Genomic DNA, 20678 nt, shown 5'->3' with positions numbered 1-20678 from the left:
CCTCCCTGAGCAGGTACACCATGTGTAAGCACTGCAAAGTTATTGTCCAGAGCATTTTGCAAGCATTATCTCATCTTCATAACAACATGAGAAAGAAATGACAGGTATCCCTTCGAAATATCTGTCATCATTCCATAGGTTGGGTTTGCAAAGTCAGCCCTGCGGGGTCTGTGTATTTCTTTCTGGGAGCCATGCCTGCAAGGAAGGAAACTGTCAATGCATAAAGAATTACATGACTTGGAAAACGCCGTGCAAAAATGAGTGACTTCCGGTTCCCAGCCAGGGTGATTGTGTCTGTCTCCTTTCCCCACATCAATGCACCATCTGATGGATGTGCTCATGATATTCTTGAAATTGCCTTTATCTTTTATGAAAGTTGTGACAGTTGGTCCCAAAGGTGGCACTAAATTGTTATTACCTTAGCTTTAAGTTTTTTCACAGCCTCGGGAAATGTGTTACTTTATCTCTGACCTTCTTAGTGGCATCTTCTCCCACCGGTCATTTTCAACCCCTGGCCAGCATATCTTGAGGAGCTTTTGCCCAACCTGCGTGGTCCGCAGCCCGGCATTCCATTATTAGCTACATGATGCCCAGACCTGACACCATGTCAGACCGTATTTGGTGCCACTTCCCAACTGACCCCAAACACGGACAAAAAATGTTTGCAAAGGAAAGAGAGATGCCCTTTGTTTTTGTCTTTTGTGACTGGGACATCAGCTCTAGGAACTCATAGTAATATGGGCCTGCACAGCTAGCACGTGAATGGTGAGCCAGGCCTTCTGCAGCCACGTATAGAGCGGTGAATTGGGAGTCAGGAGACCTGGCTGCATTTCCCGGCTATGCCATGATTAATGAGCTGCGTGGTTTGGGCAGTTGGTTTCTCTGGATATAGGAGGTATGATCTTGAAGCTCCATACAGTTCTGAGTCTATGATGCTAAGATCAAAATATTGCTCTGTCCAGGGGGTGTCTGGGGCAGCCCACACTTGGCATATGAAGTACAAGGAGCAACGGGAAATTGCTCCTGGGAGAGGTGCCCTTCCAGCCAGGTAGCCATGCACTGGGGATGAGTGCTATGGGAAAACGCCCCTCTTTGTCAGGTGATGCGATGATCCCCCTTCGGTCCTTGTCCCCCTGCATGAACCCCATCTGCAGAGGTGTCCCAGGGTGGAATGATATTCCAGGTGTCTCTGAAGCACATGGTCAAGAGGTCTTCTCCAGCCTAAGGAGTTATGGTGACCCCCAGACAGGATGCTGAAACAGGAGCTTCTCCCCATCCTGAGCCTGGGGAGAAGGGACACGGTCACATGTTTTACCTTCCAATCTGAGGGTGTAGACGAACCCCTGTCCTTGTTCATGCACGTCCCATACACGCTCAGGTTGTCGGCCGTAATATATTCTGGGCTTTGCTCAAGTCATTTCTACACGAGCTGTGCAATCTAGACCAGTGCTTTCAAACTTTGATGTGCACACAAGTCAGCTGGGGAATCTTGTTAAAAAACAGATTCCAGTTTGGTCGGTCTGGGATGGGGCCTGAGAGTCTGCATTTTGAACAAGCCCCCTGTAAAGTCAGTGAAACTGGTCTACAAACAAGACTCTTGGCAGCAAAGATGCAGAAAAAGGATGGAGGGCTGAGGGTCACGTGGCTTGCTGTTGAGAGGCTGCCTCAGAAATCATTCAGAGCCCTCGCTTCCCATCTTTTGGAGATAATGCCTACCCTATCCGTTTCTTTTTTATTTTTAAGATAAGAATTCATTTTATTTATTTTTTAGTGGTATTCAACTACCTTAGTACATTAACTCATGTAATGAGCTTAAAACTAAAGATAATGATGCTTGAACAGTACCTCTAGCGATACTGACTTAATTGGTCTGCCTATCCTATCAGTTTGAAGCTATTATTAAAAGGGCTGAGTGAGTTAACTTAGAAAGTGTGCGACACGGTGTGAGTATTCGCCACTGTTCCAGGCAACCACTAGACCACCTAACTGTAATGTGTGCCGGAACCCCAAGCAGAAAATGTTAAAACTGCATACCTCGGGACCAACAAATATTCTAACGGCCTTGGGGTGGGCATGGCAGCATGCATTTTAACAAGTCTCCAAGGTGGTTTGGTTCTGTCGGTTCTCAGACCACACTTTGAGAAACCCTGTCCCAAGTGAGAAGTGCTCTGCTCTCCCCATGTGTGGAAATTTAAAATAATAAGGTATGCACAGCAGAGGGTTTCTTGTAGCTGATCACAGATTCAGGACTCTGCCCACCCCATCAATTGGTGCTCGTCAAACTTTAATGTGCACAGAAATGACTCAGAGCACCTGATGAAATACGGATTCTGATTCCATTAATTGGGTGGAAACTGAGATTCTGCATGTCTAACAAGCTCCCAGATGATGCTGGTCTGGGAACCACACTTGGAGTAGCAAGAACGTAGATCAGGGTTCTCAGCTCAAGTTGTACATTAAAGCCATCTTTTCAATGCTGTGGGCGTTAAAAAAAAAACAACACTTTAATATTTTAATTTGGTCTGGGGTGAGGTTTGGCATTTTTTAAGCAGCCAGGTGATTCTAATGTGCAGCCAGCTTTGAGGCCCCCCCTCCACACACACACACACACACACACACACACACACACACACACACACTCCCTGGCACAGATGGAGGCCAGGGCGCTGGCTGAGGAACAGGAATAGGCAGTCAGCGAGGGTCCACCAGCCATACCAGTCCAAAGTCCGGTTAAGTGGGTCTTAGAGTAGTTCCTTGCTGGAGAAATATGGCCGACGGGCTCATCTGTCTCTTGATACTGATAGGTGCATGTGTGTTATGGTTTCTGTGGGGAAAGGAATTGGAAGTTTTAGCAGAAAGAAAGGAGAAGCTGGATGTTTTACACAGACGCTGAGACAATTATTATTGCAGCTTTGGACTATACCGCTTTCTTTTCCAGCTTCTGCATGTGATTTTTTCCCTCGCTCTCTGCGTGGCTCACACGGGGTGGGGACAAGCGTGGGACACTGACCTGTCTCGTTTTCCCTATCTAGGTGGTGGTGGGGCGCAACCAGCTGCGACGAGCCCCAAGGCCGATGAGGGCTCAGAGGCCGTGCTCCCCAAGCCCAGGAGCGTGTTCCACATCGAGTGGTCGTCCATTCGGAGGAGGAGCAAAGGTGTGCATTTCCTTCCCCTCACTCTCGGGTCCTTGATTTACTCATCTCTAAAATGGGGAGAATGGCAGTACCTACTTCACAGGGTGCCGGGGAGAGCCACTCTTATGGATCAGGCTTGTTCTTATTACAGCTGATCTCTGACCACAGCCACAGGTCCCAGCGTCCAGACTCTCCCTGGATGGGAGCCTGGAGCTGGGACAGGCAGGAGGCGCTGTAAGTCTAGGCCGGGAGGTCTCACAGTTGGCTGTCCATTAGAATCACCTGCATTCCATCCCAGGAGACTCTAATTCTGGGGAGAGGCCTGGGTGGGCTTAAAGATCTTTAAAAGCTCTCCATGAGATTCCATTTGCTGCCAAGATACAAACCACTGATCTAGAAGGATAGAGATGAAACGTTCTCGCCTACAGCAGTGGTGGAAATGTCAAGACCAAGGGAACAGGTAGAGAGGCATGGAGGGGAGGGAGCTCCCAAAGCCCAAGACAGGGGTGGAGGGAGGGGGGTCTAATAGGCAGTCAAAGCTGAGCAGGTCGGGGAGCCAGAAACTTGGATTTAAAAGCTGAGGACATGTTGTAGCAAACAGGGAGGAGTGGGGCAGGGGCGTGGGGGGGGGGGTCTCCCCAACAAACTGCAAGGTTGGAGCAGCCTCATGGAGAGCCAGGGCAGAGGGGCAATCTAATTTCCCCCCCAAACCCCACAGAGGAGAGTCAACTTGCCCAACTTGCCCAGCTGGCGAAGGGCACTGCAGGAGATAAAACTGATTCCCGGGTTAGTGTCCTTTTCACAACACCACGTGCTTCCCAGACGATGCATTAGTGACTTTCTAGCTCCAATTTATCTGAGTTTCATCGTTTCATATGCAAAGTAGCCAACCAGAGAAATGGACCTGGAGTGATACAGAAAAACATCATACAAGGTTGAGAGGGCATCAAGATATCTCAAGGGCCCCTCTAGCCCAGGAGTTTGTGTGTCAGGTGCCCCGGGCATGGTGTGGAAGAGAGCATGGTTTACCTCAAAAGGTTAACAATCTCCCTCCAAACATCCTCCTAAGATAACAGTTTGGGGCTGGGGTAGGGGGAGGCCTGGCAGACAGCCCCGTGCAAAGGAGCCAGAGATGGAGGTTGGTGGCAATTGCTGAAGAGATGGCAGGGAAAGGGGAGCTTCAGACAGAAACAGCAAGTCCATTGGTATATCGCACACACTGGCCTCTAAGTCTACAGCATTCCTCTTTGCTTCCTACTCTTCCTTTCAAAGCTTCCAAAATTAATTGTTTTTCCTGCATAGTGTAACTTCCCAACCACCCTGGTGCTTTCAGTCCCTGCTCCCTCAAAAGTGGGAACACGGTGACTTTAATGCATTTCTTCTAGAGCTTAGTTACCCTGAAGACTCATGTAGAAGACTGGGGAACAGCCAATTCAGTCTGAATACTATACCGGGCATTCCAGAGCCCAGCCTGCCATTCTCACGTTTGACCACGAGAGGGAACCAGAGCATCAAGACCAAAACTTCCAAGGGCCATAACTTCTTTCAGGGTGTATAAAAATCCTACTAAAATTGATTATCTTTCAAAATAAATTATCTGGTAATGATTAAAAATATGTTTAGAGCCACTTTGCAAGAGTTTTCTAGAATTACAAGGACATGCCAAAATCAATTTCAAATAATGACATGGATATCACTTGTCAATCCAACCAGGCGTTGCTACTAAAATACCTAAAATTCCTAGACACTCAACTAAAAAAGAGACCCCAACAGCCCAAGGTCCTCCAGTTGGGAAGAATCATAGTGAAATGCAAACAGATCCAGCATGGCTCAACATCTTAATGCTTTATGAGCAATAGTATCCAAGTTCCTTTCTTTGCACACCTACGCATCCTTCCTGTGGTGTAGGAGAAAGAATCCTGGATTTGGGATCATGGGCAACTCACTGTTTCCTCATCTAAAAAATATAGGGGTTGAGATAAATCAGCTTGTTAACGAAAAGTAAGTTGAGCTTTTGGACTCCCTAAATTCTGTAAAATGTCCTGTTTACATGAGGACGTGCATTTTTTCCCAAAGGGAGAGCCCAAATTGGTTCAGAACCAGTAAAAGAAAAAAGGGTCCTTCCAGCTGCAAGATGCAATGGTTCTGGGCTTTCTCAAATGGAACAAGGAGCACAGATATTCCAACACCACCCTTGCAAGAGATTTGCAGCTAGGTGCCAGGGGAGAGGTGTCCTAACTGATGTTCTTTCCTTCCAACTCCAGTGTTTGGAAAAACCGAACAGCAGGAGAGACAAACCAAGGACCCTTTTCCTTATCAATACCGGAAGCCCACGGTCGAGTTGCTTGTGAGTAATGAGTGGCCCAAACTAACGGCAGAACCCCACAGTCGCAGAGCCTGTGCAGATTGGGGACCTGAGGTCTGGAAAAGGCGTTCTCTACTTTAAGCAAACTTTTCTTGACTTCCTATTTCTAGAAACATAATTACCTGGGATAAAAATGTCTATTTTTCACAGTTTACTTTATAAAGTTTTGTATCCCTTTTATTTGAATTCTTTATTATCCATCTTCCTTTAAACCCGGCATTTAAGCATTTAGATAACAAACCAGTGCCAATTTTCAAAAAATGGAATCTTTACATGTTTAATTTTATGGACAGTTACATTTTAAAGACTAGACATGCTGGACAAGGGAGAAATAATTTATTCTGGAAAGAGTGTGGTGTAGTGGAAGTAATAGTTTGGAAAAAAAAAAAAAAAAAAAAGAATCTAAAGCTCTGTGGTGAAATCCCAATTCTACTGTTTGACTTTGACCTCTAGAAATGAGAACATGTCCGTGGCTGAGCCCTCATCTACAGAGCGAGAATAAAGATATTGTCTTGTTGTATTTCAAGGTCATTGCTCATATGAACTGAGGTAACATGATAAACAAAGCAAAAGATAGTCTAGTCTATGGAAACATAGAGATGATTAAATAGAAATGTCACTAAATATCAAATGAAAATCTTACCTTGCTCCCCAAATGAGCACAAACACCACTTTTCAGTGTCAGAAGCACAGCACGTGGGAACTTCTTTCCTCTCTCTTGTCCGCGGACAGGATCTGGACACCATGGAGGAGAGCTCTGAGATAAAGGTAGATACGAGCATCTCCAAGACTTCCTGGATTCAGAGTTACATGGCGGCCAGTGGGAAAAGGATCAGCAAAGCCCTCAGTTACATCACAGGAGAGATGAAGGAGTGTGGAGAGGGGCTTAAAGGTAAAGGTTCTGTAAGAGCAGCGTCTGACCCTACCCCTAGAAAGGTCACCTGCGGTCATCCCCTGGGAAACTCTTGGCCACGGTTTCCCATAGACTACATTGAGTTCTGTTTCTATGATCTTTCAAAGAGGGGAGTTTTTCTGTTAGGACAGACATACAGTCTCTTGGGACGTAGATGCAATACATGTAAGTATGTGGGCTCTCACTGCTGAACATAACAGTCATGCTTTCTCAAGTATCCCATCAGAGTGTTGCAGTCAGGTATTTTAGCACTGGATTCTAGAGCTGGCATGCTAGAAAAACATGCCTGCCTATAGATGACTCCCAGGACAATTATGTCTACTATTCCAGTAGTTTCTCTTTAGCAATCACCCCAGAGCTCAGGCCATGAGGGTTTGACACCCTCTATGCAGCAAGAGAGTTTTCTTTCCGGATCCATCTTCTCAAAAATTCATGCCACTCTCATGGGGGCACAGATAGCTCAGGGTATGCATCTGCTGGAAAAACAATCTAAAGACCACAACCAGCTGGCAGCAGATCTGAAGAGTTTTCTAGGCAGTCAAATGCCCTCTTGGTTTCTTGATTTACCCTCTTCTGTGGCAGATCACAGTGGGGGCTGGCTCCCTGTGAACGCTTTTGGGGTGCACGGCTTCCCTCCTGCCCTCCCCCTGCCCACTGGGGCCTGGTCCAGGGCTGTCACACCTGAGCACTGACTGGCTGCCTCCCGGTTCCATTTCAGACAAGTCCCCAGTGTTCCAGTTCCTCGACTGGGTCCTCCGGGGCATGTCTCAGGTGATGTTTGTGAACAATCCCATCAGTGGCATCCTCATCGTCTTCGGCCTCTTTATCCAGAACCCCTGGTGGGCCATCTCAGGCTGCTTGGGTACTATTGTGTCCACTCTGACAGCCCTCCTCCTGAGTCAGGACAAGTAAGTTCCAGGAGACCAAGGTCCAAGCAAGAGGCCAGAGGTCACTCCCAGGGGGCACCATTCACCATCTCCCCATCCCTTCATTGCTTGAGTCCCAGCTCAGAAACCCCTCAGAATAGGGACACTTATCATGAAAAACAGCAATTCCTTGATTGTTTTGTCACAATGACACATTGTCTGGGGGAATGTGACATGGGGCCATCTGTTTGAAGGTGTGTGTTATCAGGTCCCAGTTGAGAAAAATCGAACTCAGAAGGCAAATCAAGAAGGCAGCGCCCCTACATTGGGCCTGAGGGAGACCCTACTTCCCCAACCCTCCTCTCTCCCCCCAGGTTGGCCATCGCGGCAGGGCTTCACGGCTACAACGGGGTGCTCGTGGGGCTACTGATGGCCGTGTTCTCGGACAAAGGTGACTACTACTGGTGGCTTTTGCTCCCTGTCATCATTATGTCCATGGCTTGGTAAGTTTGCTTCTGACGCAGTGGGTGCACAGCGGGGCTGCCCGCCTTTCCATCCCAATTCCATGACGGTCTGTCTAAACTCGATTTTAAAGTGGCATTTACTTAGCTTGCACATCAGAAACTTCCACTGGAAATCATTACGAATGTCATCCAGTGTCAGCACCATGTTAGGTGACCCATAGACAGTATCTCATTACCCATAATCCTTTACTTCTCTTTTTTTTTTAAGACCTAATGGGTTTCTGGTCCTGCCCAACCAGAATATAGGGAAAGGAGCTAAAGTGCACATAGGTTAAGAGCCGCACCACAGGGTCCTGTCAGTTTCTGGAAACTTGCACATTCTTCCTGCTGCCACCCTTCCATACACTTTTCTCCATCCCTGGGATCCCTGACCAAACTGGGACAACTTCCCAATGTAGGCTGAAGGCCCGGGCACTGGGCAGAGCCCTCAGAGTGCCAGGCCTCAGCTCCTTCACCTCCAGAAACTGCAGGGCACTCTAGCCAGGAGGCTACTCAGCAAACATTTGTTGAATAAATGACTGATTTCCCTCCCTGTCACCACCACCCCCTGTCTCCCCCGCCCTCCTGCCCCAGCATGACTTTTTAAGTAAGTTCTGTGAGTCCTTGCCTCGGGACTTCCCCAGAAAGCCCTCCTTCTGAAGCTGAGTCTGGGCCTTGCCACTGTACCAGGCACAGGGAGGAGACCCAGGGAAAGAGCCTCTCGGGGCCAATTGGGGTCAGAGAGGGTTCCCATCAGGCTGATGGTCTCCAGGAAGACACAGAGAGCGTCCTACTGCCGCTCAGTCTGGTGTTAGGGTCAGAGGTTTGTTTAACAGAGCCTCTTGTGCTTCTGCCATCAGCCCCATCCTCTCCAGTGCCCTGGGCACCATCTTCAGCAAGTGGGACCTCCCAGTCTTCACGCTGCCCTTCAACATCACGGTGACCCTGTACCTGGCAGCCACGGGCCACTACAACCTCTTCTTCCCCACGACGCTGCTGCAGCCTGCATCCTCCGTGCCCAACATCACCTGGTCGGAGGTCCAAGTGCCCTTGGTAGGTATTGTGGAAGGTGGAAGGACAGCGTTTACTTATTTTGCCCATCAGAAACATCCACAGGTAATAACTCCTGTTAACAGTTTGATAATGCAAGGCACGCCACATACAGTGTGTCATTAGCCACCATTCCTTTCTTCTCTCTGAGAGCTATAAGGGCCATTTCTGATGCCACCCAGTCCCAGTACAGAGGAAGAAACTGAGGTCAAATTGAGACACTAATTAGTGAAGAGCAAAGTCAAGACCAGAACTCTGGCCTCCTGTCTGCTAAACCTTTCTTTTTTTCCTTTTTTCTTTTTTTAAAGTTTTTTCGATGCTTGATTCCAGTTTTAATCTAGCGTATGGTGTGTATGTTCTTTCATCCTGTCTCATTGAATCATTAACGATGTACACATCACACTACCATCTATTGGCTTAGGGCGTTTCTGATCCAGCCTCCGGAGTTGACACCATTCACTCTGAGGCATGCGCACAATGTCAAGCACAGGTGTGCCTCCATTAAGAAATGTATGTCTAACAGGGCTTTTCAAGTTCTTACAAGGACTCTGTATATCATGCTGGCCTCTGGCAGTCTGCCAAGATAATTAATAAGAAGCTACACTGAAAGCATTTAATCAGCATGGAGAAACGTGCCCATTCGTCTCCTTATCTGAGTGGACACGTTTTCTCGGAGCCCCCGCCTCTTTCCGTTACACTGAACAACCCCACAGGTCGGGCTCACTCTGAAACTTCGTTATTGGCAATTCATCATCTAACCACAAAGCCACTTGTATTTGTTGAAAGAACTTTCAGAAATAATGTTGCCTAGTTTCTCTGAGCATTTCCTAGTTTGCAACAGCATGGCATAGTGGAGAGAGCCCTGCCTTTGCACTAAAAGGCATCATTGTTTAGGAAGAGAAATATTCGTGTTAGCTCCATTTGTGTGTGTGTGTGTGTGTGTGTGTGTGTGTGTGTGTGTGTGTGTGTGTGTGTCTGTGTACACCTTCATGAGCCAGGGGAGAGAAAGTGTGCCATGTTGGCAATTCACTCCTGAGGCGTCCCTTCCAGGGTATTTACCCCATCAATAGCTTTGGAAGGCAAAATCGCTCTAGTTGGTATGCTGTGGAGTGAAGATGTTAGAAATGATAAGTTTAAGATATTTTGCCTTCTCCATGCCATTTTTAATGGAAAAGATATGTAGGAATTTTTGCGGAAATTGAAAAATATTGGGGACTCCTGTACAAATACTTCGGAACCCCGAAGTCCCAAGAAAGAAAAATTCAATTTTCGGTGGTTGTTCTTTAAGAAATAACTTTCTGGTCAATTGAATGGATTATGGTAACGATGAATATGTTTTGTCTTCTGACCATTATAATTAGAGCCCGGGGTTTTGGGAAAACAAGTGGTAAATGTCAGGAGAGGATCTAAAACTCCCAATAATATTGAGGCCCCATGAGTTCCTCTGCCCTTATGGCCACTGGAGAGCCCCCTGGAAGGGGGGACCACCAAGGGACTAAACTGCCCAGCACTACTGACTCTCTGTAAAACTTTCTCATCTGTCCCCTTCCCCCCCGCCCACATGGCAATGCCAAAGCCGCTTCTGTTCCTGGGGTCACAGGAGACTGAGCCAGGAGGGTTGGCCGAGTAGGGCCACCCGCGGGCTCCTGCAGTGTCCTCCTGTCTCTGCACACCCCCAAGGGGCAGGTTCCTCTCAGAGGACATGGGCTGAGAAAAGAACTGTCTCATCATAATATATACACATGCCAGCCCCAGGACTCTGCTTCTCCTTAGCTTACTGCCCAAGGGATGAGATGAACCCCAGTGTATCCCAGCATGGCCCAGAGCCTCCTCCCTTAAGCACTTTTCCAGCTCAAGGGCCAGTGGTCAAAATTCCCAAACTGGGGAAGCCTACATGCCCAGGAGCCTTTTCCCAAATTCCAGAGCATGTGCGCAAGTGCCCACAGGCCCTGGATCCTGGTCTCATCAAACCCTTTGTCCTGCACAGGAGACCCTCCCACCTCTCAGATACATAGAGGCCTGATGCAAGTGGGGTGCTCACCTGTCAGTCACCATTTGATGGTTTGTCAATCAAAAGAGTAGCTGCAACGATACTACTTTTGTAGGGCGCTTGTGTGAATATCGGTGCGTCGATTACACACACCGGACTAACGTGATCACAGCCCACACATGTTGTTCTTGGAAACACAGATGACCACTGTCCCATCTCCTACTTAGCCTTTTAGTCATCCTTTTAGCTTAAAAAAAAAGTTACAAGAGAATTTTGAAGCCCCAACTTTGATCAGACATTTATTACTTTTCTAATGAAGAGTACCCTCATTTGAAAGGTTTTCCGTTTCTCTTGACTAGGAGTTTAGTGGCTTACACTCATGTTTCTGAATCAAGGAAACTTAATATCCTAACCCCTCACTGTTCTAAGAACTCAAGACTGAAACAATAAAACTCGTGTCCCTTTTAGAGGTAACCTATTCAAATAAAAATATCTTGGAAACCTGTTGCAAAATGTTTGTGGGGACGGCTTGGCACCAAATCTTTTCCAGCCAATTAAAGTCTTTATTTTTTAATTTTTTGTATGTTTCTCTTCATAATTCCTTGTGATCCCGTTGCACCGACAGCTTTTGAGAGCCATCCCTGTTGGAATCGGCCAAGTGTACGGCTGCGATAACCCCTGGACGGGAGGCATTTTCCTCGTAGCTTTGTTCATATCTTCACCTCTTATTTGTTTGCACGCTGCGATTGGATCCACCATGGGGATGCTAGCAGGTCAGTGTTTCTCTTCTCCTTCATTAATGGGCCATAAGGATGTTAGTGCCTGGGGCCAGCTTCAAAGAAAATGGTGACATGTGTCTTCAGTGCTCTACCTGCGTATTTCTATAAACGTCCCCTCCTTCCGTTGTTCGTACTATGTTTTTTTCTATTTTGAGTGCCAGTGCCCTCATGCTCCCATGAGCAAAAGCTGCCCTCAAGAAAGGCTTCGGTGTTCATCATTTACACCTTAGTATAAATTTAAAGTTTGGGAGGGGTTTCTTCTAGGCATGTTTATATTTTAAGTCTTGTATATCTAATGGTGATAAGAAGGAAGTGTTCTCTGTTAGAGAACATTAAGATATCAATGAAAAGGGAAGTCCTTTTTTATGGCCAGGGTAGGACCATCTCTGGACTGGTTAAATCAGACTTCGGAGTTCTTACTCAAAGGGTCTCTTCTACCCAGAAGAGCTTCACCACTAATATTCACGTGGCTCTATGGCCATTTGTATCCTTTAGATGTTTTTTAACTGAATAAAATCATAAGTCCTTGTTTATAAATGCCTAAGGGAAAAACTCGTCTGGGCGTTGCGGACCATGGTGGGTTTCAGGGCTGGCAGGGGAGCCCCAGGAGACCCCACACCCAGTACCCGTGTCTGCCTTCTCTCACAGCGCTCACTATCGCAACGCCCTTTGACTCCATCTACTTCGGCTTGTGTGGGTTCAACAGCACACTCGCCTGCATCGCAATTGGGGGCATGTTCTACGTCATCACCTGGCAGACACACCTCCTCGCCATCACGTGCGGTAGGTACCGCCAGGGGAATTCCCTTTCCACCAAAAAAGATGGCTGTGTCTATCCCCACAAGGAAAACCACCCTGTGAAAACTCTACTGATCCTTCAACGATAAATGACAGGATTGTTTGCTTTATGAAAGGACTTTTATTCAAAACTGGTTTTGAATGGTTGTTTAGTGATGAATACATTAAAAACTATTTTCACTGGATGCAAAGTGTTCAGCCACAGGCAGACATATTTTTTTAAGATGGTGGTTGTTTGGTAGTTGTTCGTGGGCTGTGATTGCTACTTCTTGGCTGGTGATTGGAACTAAATGACTGAGCAACTCTTTTGCAAATTAATCTTTAGGTCTGGAGTTGGGTGATTTATGACAGACACAGCAATTAATCTTAAGCCCCCCAAAATTGACTATGGACCTTCAAATAGTGCTCACGTCGTAGGATGTGGTTGGGATTACTACCAGCTGGGCACTCAGTAACTCTCTAATAAAGGTTGGCTCTGTTAACTTCCTAGGGACAATTGGGATGCATTTAGTCAAGAAATTAAAGGTTCAGAAGCAAAGCCCTATTACGCTGGCCCATTTTCGCAGGCCCTCACCTCTCGCTGGCACTTGGCTTTTCCCAATAGACAGGCCTGGTCATACCTTCCCCTTGCAGAGCCTAGAAGATGAGGCAGTGGGTGTATTTGGTCTTCCTCAAGCTTACAGAATGCTGTTCCTCCCTGAAAACCCATATTATGTTCATAACTTGTGATGAAATATACCAACAGGGAGTTCTGGGATTCACTTGCCTTGGCTGTATAGTAAAATTTTCATTTATGGTTTGTGCTGCTAAATATTCCTTTGCTAGAATGCAAAGTGGTGGCACCCAAGAGAATAGTAACAGCTCAATTTTGGCCCTTTTTAACCAAGTTCATCTGCTGTTTTAGCTGTACAGGCATTTGCGTGGAATTTAACACTTTTCTAAGCTGCCAAGCAATGGAAACAGAACTTTTTTTTTTTTTTTTTTTTAACCTGAGAGATAGCATTTGTGGCATAAAATTTACGGGGAGAGAATAAATAGACGAAGCTTAAAGTACTGTTAGTCACTTGACTATTTCTTGGTTCTTTTCCAGCGCTGTTTGCAGCCTACCTGGGTGCTGCCCTGGCTAACATGTTATCTGTGGTGAGTCCACGTGGGCTGAGAACGTGCCACAACACCCTTTCTGGTGTTCTCTTAGTTCCCCAAAGTCAACACAGAACCCCTCCTCCAGGAAGCCTTCCCCAGTTCATCCCTCTCGTCTCAAATCACACTCATCGCCCCAGTGCGTGCTCGACAAAAGGAGCTGGGCCTCAAAAGTTTAAATGTCAAGTGTTGGTCAATCAGATCCCATCGTCAGTGGGCCAGCAGAGCTCCTTGTAGAAGGGACAATTGGAAGAGAATTATCTTATACATCAAACTCCTTTCTGATTGAACTCCAGTTCTATCATCCTCTACAACTAGTCTTAAGTCTTTATTCTTTAATTTTTTTTATGTTTATAAATCCTCTGCCCAACTAGCTTGTGGGCCAATGTACATCTTCGTTTGTCTCAAAGCAATTAGCACAGAGAGAGGAGGTCATGATAGAAGGCTTCAGGGAAAACAGGCAACCAAGCCTGAAAGAAGCCAGAGCTGGTGGGTATGGGCATATGCAGCAGTCTGAGAACCCCTCTTCTGTCTGAACCCCAGTGTAGGCTGGTGTGTGAGGTCAGCAGGCATCATGTGGCCCGCCCCAGCCCCCTCATACACTGAAAGGGTCCCAGGCCCCAAGCTCAGGGCTCAGTCTGCAGTCAGTGCCTCCCCTTTTGGATAAGGGTTCAAGGGCACATCTCACATTCGCAATCAGGAAAAGTCCTGTTGGTCTTGCGGGTGGAGATGGAGGTAGGCATTCTACTCACACCTGTCTAAATCCCTCATTAGTGAAACTGGGCGGTTTGAACTTAGCATGGGAAGAAATTTTCTAAGCAATAGAATTGGCCTTCCGTGATCCCATCCCACGTCCCTCAATGGACTAAGTCACTTCTCTGAGCCCCATCAAATCTTGTACACACCTCTCCTCCAACGCGTGACATCCAGTACACGATGACTGCAATACACAGCGGGCCTCTTGCACGTTCAGCTTGCACGTTCCTTCAGAACAGGGACCTAGTCACATTCTTATCTTTATGTCTAGTACCTATTACAGCACCCAGCATGTGGCACATGCTCAAGAAATGCTGAATGAATGAAATCCTAAGGTAGTGAGCCCCATCGTGAGGAACATGAGAGCTGGCACTGAACAGCCAACCATCAGAAACACTGACAGGGGAAAGAGGATGGAGTATAGCCTCTGAGGGTCCTATGTCCTTTTGGGCTTTCCCATCTCTTCTTTTCCCATCCATTCACCCAACCATCCACCCAGTAAACACATGTCATGTGCCTTCCTTAGACACAGTCCTGGGAGAGATGCCAAACAGGAGGCTTTGGTTCTTGATCCCAGGCCTTTGCAGGGTGACTGGTTCTTTCCTCTGTTGCAGAGAAGTTAAAGGTTATGCCACTCAATTTAAACATTGTCCAAAACAAAATCAAGTGCAGTGTCTGTGTGCCTACTATGTGTAAGACACCATGCTGACCACTCTCAGAGATATAAAAACGTGCAGGCTATTAACTCACTCTGGAGGAACTTCCAGTCTCCTTGAGGAGACACAAATGTTGAGTGACATTTATGAGATCATCCAAGACCTCCATAGAAGACAGCACTTGGGAGCTGCCCTTGCTTGCTTTCTAACTGACCCACATCTGTGCGGTACCGTGTCTACAACGATGTCTCCCTCTGCTTGACAATAGTAACCACGAACTGAGGACCATGTATTAAGTACTCAGTATGCTCTGGGCATCAACTCTCTGAGTAGAAATTTTTATCCGCATTTTACTAAATTGAGGAACTAAGTCTTGGAAAGATGAAAGGATTGCAACAAGGTGATCAGAGCTGAGATTGGGGTCTGGGTCTGTGGAGCCCCCAGCCCACTTCCTTCCCACTGTAGGACTCGAAGGGGAGGGTTCCCAAAACACCTTGTGCAGTCTTAGCAGGGCTTGGGGAAGACTCGCTGAGTGGAGTTCATCATGGGTATTCCTTACGGCCGCAGTGCTGGCACGAGGTGGTCATTGTTCTTCCCCACGTGCCATCCAGCAGCACCATCTTTGAACACACACGTGACTGGCATTCTTACCCCCATGCTATTACCCGAGGCTTTTACTGGTTATACTAAAATGACGTTTAGGAGAGAGGGGCCATGATTTGATCTGCCTCACAGCTGAATTTGCAGGCTCTGTGTTAGCAAGCTATCCATTCAAGTTATCTCAAAGGAAGAGTGGTAAGGGGTATCTAAAATAAAAAACAGGTCAACATTATGAAAAAAGGAGCTGAGAGTGGGAGGGCCCTTGAGAAGAGAGATGGCCACTCTCCAACTTCAGTCCCTGGGACTAGGATGTCACATCTCTTCCTCTCTCCATATGTCTGTGTCTCTCTGTGATGGGTTTCTGCTGCTGCACACAGCCCCCAATGGGCCACCCAGCATTGACTGGCTCTCTAGTCCTTTCAGATCAAGAGCCTGTGGACACGGTCTCTGTGTCTCTGAGGCCAAATTCTCAAGAGAGGGATTCTATTCCCAGATCACCTGCCTATGGGAAGCTGCATTTGATTCAGGTGCTTGCCTCCCGTCCAATCAGCTATAACCAAAGAGAAAAGGCCTTAAATTACAAAATGACTGCCAAAGCTATTCCTTCAACAGGGGCTATGGGACATGGATCGCCATAGTTCCTTGAGCTGAAGGTATAGGCTGGCCAGATGACCAAAACAAAACGTGTCTCCTCCATAAAGGCATATTATAATAGGATTCCAATGGCTGCATTTTAAAGCATGTGTGTTCACCCGTTACACTGTAGACTGACAACCCCTGAGATGACTTTATTTATATGTGTTATAAATTATTATTATTCTCAATGCCCATGAAGAATTCCCTTCTCTACTCAGGGCTGGAGGTGTTTGGTAAGGGCCAATGAAACAGGCACAAGCAGCTGATGTAACCAAGGCTTCTCTTGTGTTCCACCTTTCCCCCCAGTTTGGATTACCACCCTGTACCTGGCCCTTCTGCCTCACAGCGCTGACCTTCCTGCTCCTGACAACCAACAACCCCGCCATCTATAAGCTTCCACTCAGCAAAGTCACCTACCCAGAAGCCAACCGTATCTATTACCTGTCCCAGGAGAAAAACAGAAGACCATCAACCATAACAAAGTACCAAGCCTACGATGTCTCCTAAGTTTTCCTTTCCAAAACGTGTCACTGTAAATTCAGCCTCCGGCAGGCTGTGCACGTCCCCAGGCTGAAGGCCACTTAAGCTCGCCTCCTGCCTGTTCTATGATTCTCACCCAAGCAAGCCTACACCTTAGTTATTCTCAATCACAGGGAAATACGTATGTAGTCACCATTCAGGAACCTCTCTGTTCTAAGATGCACGACAGTTATCAAGGATATGATTAGTTTAGACTTTGCACAGCTCACTCCACAGGAGTTTCCGTTGAGAGGAATGTTCCCTCTTCTGCAAAATAAGCCACATCCCTAAAGAGAATTCACCAAGAAGGGGACAGACTTTGGTAACATGATCACCCAACTCAGTCATTTAATGTAGTAATGCACGGTGTCAGGGAATATACATTAGAAGGCAAAAGGGCTGATTCTGGCCCAGCTGTGACACTAATTAGCTTCTGCCATCCTGGGTGTCATTGTTTTCATGACAGGGAAGGGACTCTCTAGTCCCTTCTACCTCAGAAGTATTGATTCATCTCTCTCTCCTGTAAACTGACGAAATCAGCATGACCAACAAGTAATTACTTTGAGTTAAGTAAGAGATGGAAGGGTTGCCTGGAGAAGAGGCAGAACAATTTTAATGATCTATGGAGATTTATTCTTCAGTCATGAGAAGACGTTCTCTAGGCATGGGGTTAGGAACCTAATTCACTGGAAATGCCAACGTGCCTTCCTTTATGTAACAGAAATATTTCCGGAAATGTCATAAGATGAAAACTGATCTTTTTCAACATTCAAATCATATTTTAAACAAGTGTGTCTTCCTTTTGTAATAATCATAAGCATAGTCTCATTAAACTGTTAAGTTTGCAACTTGGTATCAGTGTTTTCTTAAAATGGAGCTCACCTCTATTGTTCACACATTGACCACTTGAGGGGTTTTCCCCAGACAACCGTGTGTCCAAAAAGAGATGAAGATGGATTGAAAATTCTCAGAAGAGGGTTTACAAAGGTGATTATACAAAAATGACAGAGGTTGTTTTCTGCTTGAGTTAAAGTGCAGGTTGTCAAGAAGTCATCTCACTTTTTAGGAAATAGTATTTTATTCTCGCAATCCAAAATTACAAAGCCAGCTCCTTTTGTTATTTAATTACTCAGGGTATAGCATTAAGCTCATAAATCACAGGACCGCTTTATGGGAAGCTATGTGGCTCAGCCTTCCCACCTGTCCCCCAGAGGACGGTTGATGAACCTCTTATAGCACCTCCATGGGACCTCTTATAGCCCCTCCCATCTCATATACTTCTAATTTAGCATCATGGAGTGACGACAAAATATGGGGATATAGAAAGGAGGCAAGGGGGAGGGGACAGACTCTCTGTAAATACAGCTTTAAGGAAAGAATTACATTTGACCAAAATCCATCATATAGAAAAAGGTGGTTTCTACTTTTTTTTTTTTTTCTCTGTCTCTCCTGAGATCCAGGTTATGTCTGCCAGCCCAGACCACTGGGCTGCCTATTTCTCTTCCAGATCATATCTAGCCAGTTATGACTTCTCCAGGAAAACGGAACACTTCTCGCTGGAAACAAATTCCGCACGTAGGAAAGGGGAGCGAGTCACACTCCTGAGGCTACCTCTGAGTCTGTGGTCACACCTTGAGGCCAAGAAGGTCTCAGACTGTATTTTAATGATGATGGAGTTACGGCCCTCTGAGGATTAAGCATCCAGGAATTTCACCAGAAGGCTGTTTATGCTCACAGCTCACTCAGCTGCCCCAGAACCTCTAAGTGATGACATAGAACTATTAAAATACCACTTTTCATGCATTTTCCATCAAAGTGTTATAATCTGGTTTCATTAAGAGCAGGAACCCCTCCTCATGTGTGCCTTTCTGACTAGTGACCATTAACATATCCCTTTAGCTCTTCTAAGTATTTCAATATCCTCACCTACAAAGCAAATTGAGTTGGCCAGGTATAACAAGCAAGATGGAAATAGATGGGACGAAAGAATTTGAAGTATGAAAATGTCCAATGTCCACAGGAATCTATTCCAGCATTTCCGTTATCAGAAGAAAGAGAGAGCCAGCTCGTACCAGCTTCTGAGAGATGATTGTGCACATGAGCACATCTCTCCCAAGGTCACGTTCAGTGATATCACATGGATAGTTTGAAATTGGCTGTTGTGGGAGTATTTACGCCACAGAAATGGGCAAACTACGGATCTGGGCTTTTTTTCCCCCAGACAGCCAGCTTACCAGCATACCACTGCTCAGTCAATTTGGTGGGAAGAAAAGAGGACATTTGCACAGAGTCTCAGAGACTAGGGCCAAAATATTCGGTCCAGCAATCCTACATGGATGCCATTGCACATACAAAAGGCACTTGTAAGAAAAACAAAAATGTTCTCAGGTATAAAAGGACCTCTGAAGATTTACACACAGAGCCCTACACTGAAAACACTCTAAGTGGAAATATCCAAACAAGAAGAAAAATTATCTAAAAAAATACTACAAGGGATACAAAAATACCATAGGAGGATCAAATACCTTAATAATGTTTATTGTTTATTAGGACCCAGGCGGAGGGAGTAGAAGAAATACACCTATGACAACCAAGAACTGGAATATTAAATGATGATGGAGATGAGGGGGGTGGGCAAAAGAGGCGGAAAAGCTTTTTAAAGTACTTAGCTTGTACAAGAATTGATAAGTCTTGAAAAACCACAGGGAGAAATAAACGTGGGGGATAAGGACAACCACCATGAGAACAAAATTAGAAATATAAATTTTGAACCAGATGAAAATTCTCTTTCCGATGGAAAACAGAAAAAGAGATAATTATTCTAGGAAGTCACCAAAAAAAGTAAGTACAAAAAAAAAACAGAAGGCAGAAATTAGTCATAATATGATAGTAACTGACCAAAACATACTAACTATTAAGTTTACCACTAGAAGACAGAGATGCATGGGGTTGTACTTTTTCAAAAAGAGCTAACAATTTGCTGTTTACAAGAAACACATTTAAAGCAGAAAGACAAAATGTTTAAATACAAGGATGCAATTAGATATATTAAACAAATATATGCACCAAAAGAAAGCTAGTGTGTCAACTATAATACCCCGAAAAATAAAATTTAAGGCAAAAAAGATTAAGAACAAATAATGATGTAAATGGAACAATAGTAAAAGAATACATAATCATCATATACACACATTTGTACTGAACCATCAGCCTCAAAATACATCAAACAACAACTGACTGGACTTCAGGAAAAAAATAAACAAATCAATCATCGTAGCTAAGATTTTATCAAAACCTCAGAAACCTGATACATCAAGAGAACAAAAAATGATCAGAGATATCGGGGATCTAAACAAAGAATTAACAAGTGTGAACTATTATATACATTTAGGATTCTAAACACTCCAACTAAATACTACCCACCCCCCTCAAAAAAAAAACAAAAAACAGAACACACATTCTTTTTTTTTTCTTTAAAGTTCATTGGGCGACAATTGTTAGTAAAATTACACAGATTTCGGGTGTACGGTTCTGTAATACACTATCTCTCTCTCACATTGTGTGTTCACCACCCAGGATCAGTTCCCTTTCCATCACCATATATTAGACCCCATTTACCCTCTTTTACAGCAACACACATTCTTTTTAAGCACCATAGAACATTTACAAAATAGACCATGTATTATGCCAGCGAGCACGCTTGGGGTCCCCATGCAATGCTGGTGGAAAGTTGACTGGTACAGTCGTTTGGAGAACAGGTCCTCCGTATTTAGTCACGATAAATATAAACACCCCCTGCGACCCAGAAATTTCCTTTCAGACTATACGTATCCCCTGAGCCCGTGGGGCCACCAGGAAGGCTGTAGACCACAGCATGCAGAGAGCTGGAGGAGAACACAGAAGCCCAGTGGGTAGGACACACCGTAGAATCCTACCCACCAGGTAGACACTCAGTACTACACGTATAGCAATG

At 45.7% G+C, this 20678-nt stretch overlaps 1 protein-coding gene across 6 annotated transcripts in view; it reads left to right on the top strand.

The window, feature by feature from the left end:
- The window catches only part of SLC14A2 (solute carrier family 14 member 2), a 421518-nt gene extending 403965 nt beyond the window's left edge, over positions 1 to 17553 (top strand). For all 6 annotated transcript variants that reach the window (XM_019739713.2, XM_019739711.2, XM_019739714.2 and 3 more), the window contains 10 exons: positions 3033 to 3155; positions 5399 to 5481; positions 6232 to 6391; positions 7131 to 7320; positions 7653 to 7781; positions 8642 to 8834; positions 11447 to 11594; positions 12249 to 12383; positions 13489 to 13538; positions 16493 to 17553. In XM_019739713.2, the coding sequence (XP_019595272.1) occupies positions 3033 to 3155; positions 5399 to 5481; positions 6232 to 6391; positions 7131 to 7320; positions 7653 to 7781; positions 8642 to 8834; positions 11447 to 11594; positions 12249 to 12383; positions 13489 to 13538; positions 16493 to 16693 (1412 nt within the window). In that variant the 3' untranslated portion in view covers positions 16694 to 17553. The remainder of the gene's footprint in view (positions 1 to 3032; positions 3156 to 5398; positions 5482 to 6231; positions 6392 to 7130; positions 7321 to 7652; positions 7782 to 8641; positions 8835 to 11446; positions 11595 to 12248; positions 12384 to 13488; positions 13539 to 16492) is intronic.
- Positions 17554 to 20678: the final 3125 nt, after the last annotated feature.

Source organism: Rhinolophus sinicus, linkage group LG09 (assembly GCF_036562045.2).
Source record: "Rhinolophus sinicus isolate RSC01 linkage group LG09, ASM3656204v1, whole genome shotgun sequence".
Taxonomy (NCBI): Eukaryota; Metazoa; Chordata; class Mammalia; order Chiroptera; family Rhinolophidae; genus Rhinolophus; species Rhinolophus sinicus.
This window is presented reverse-complemented; position numbering and strand designations above follow the sequence as displayed.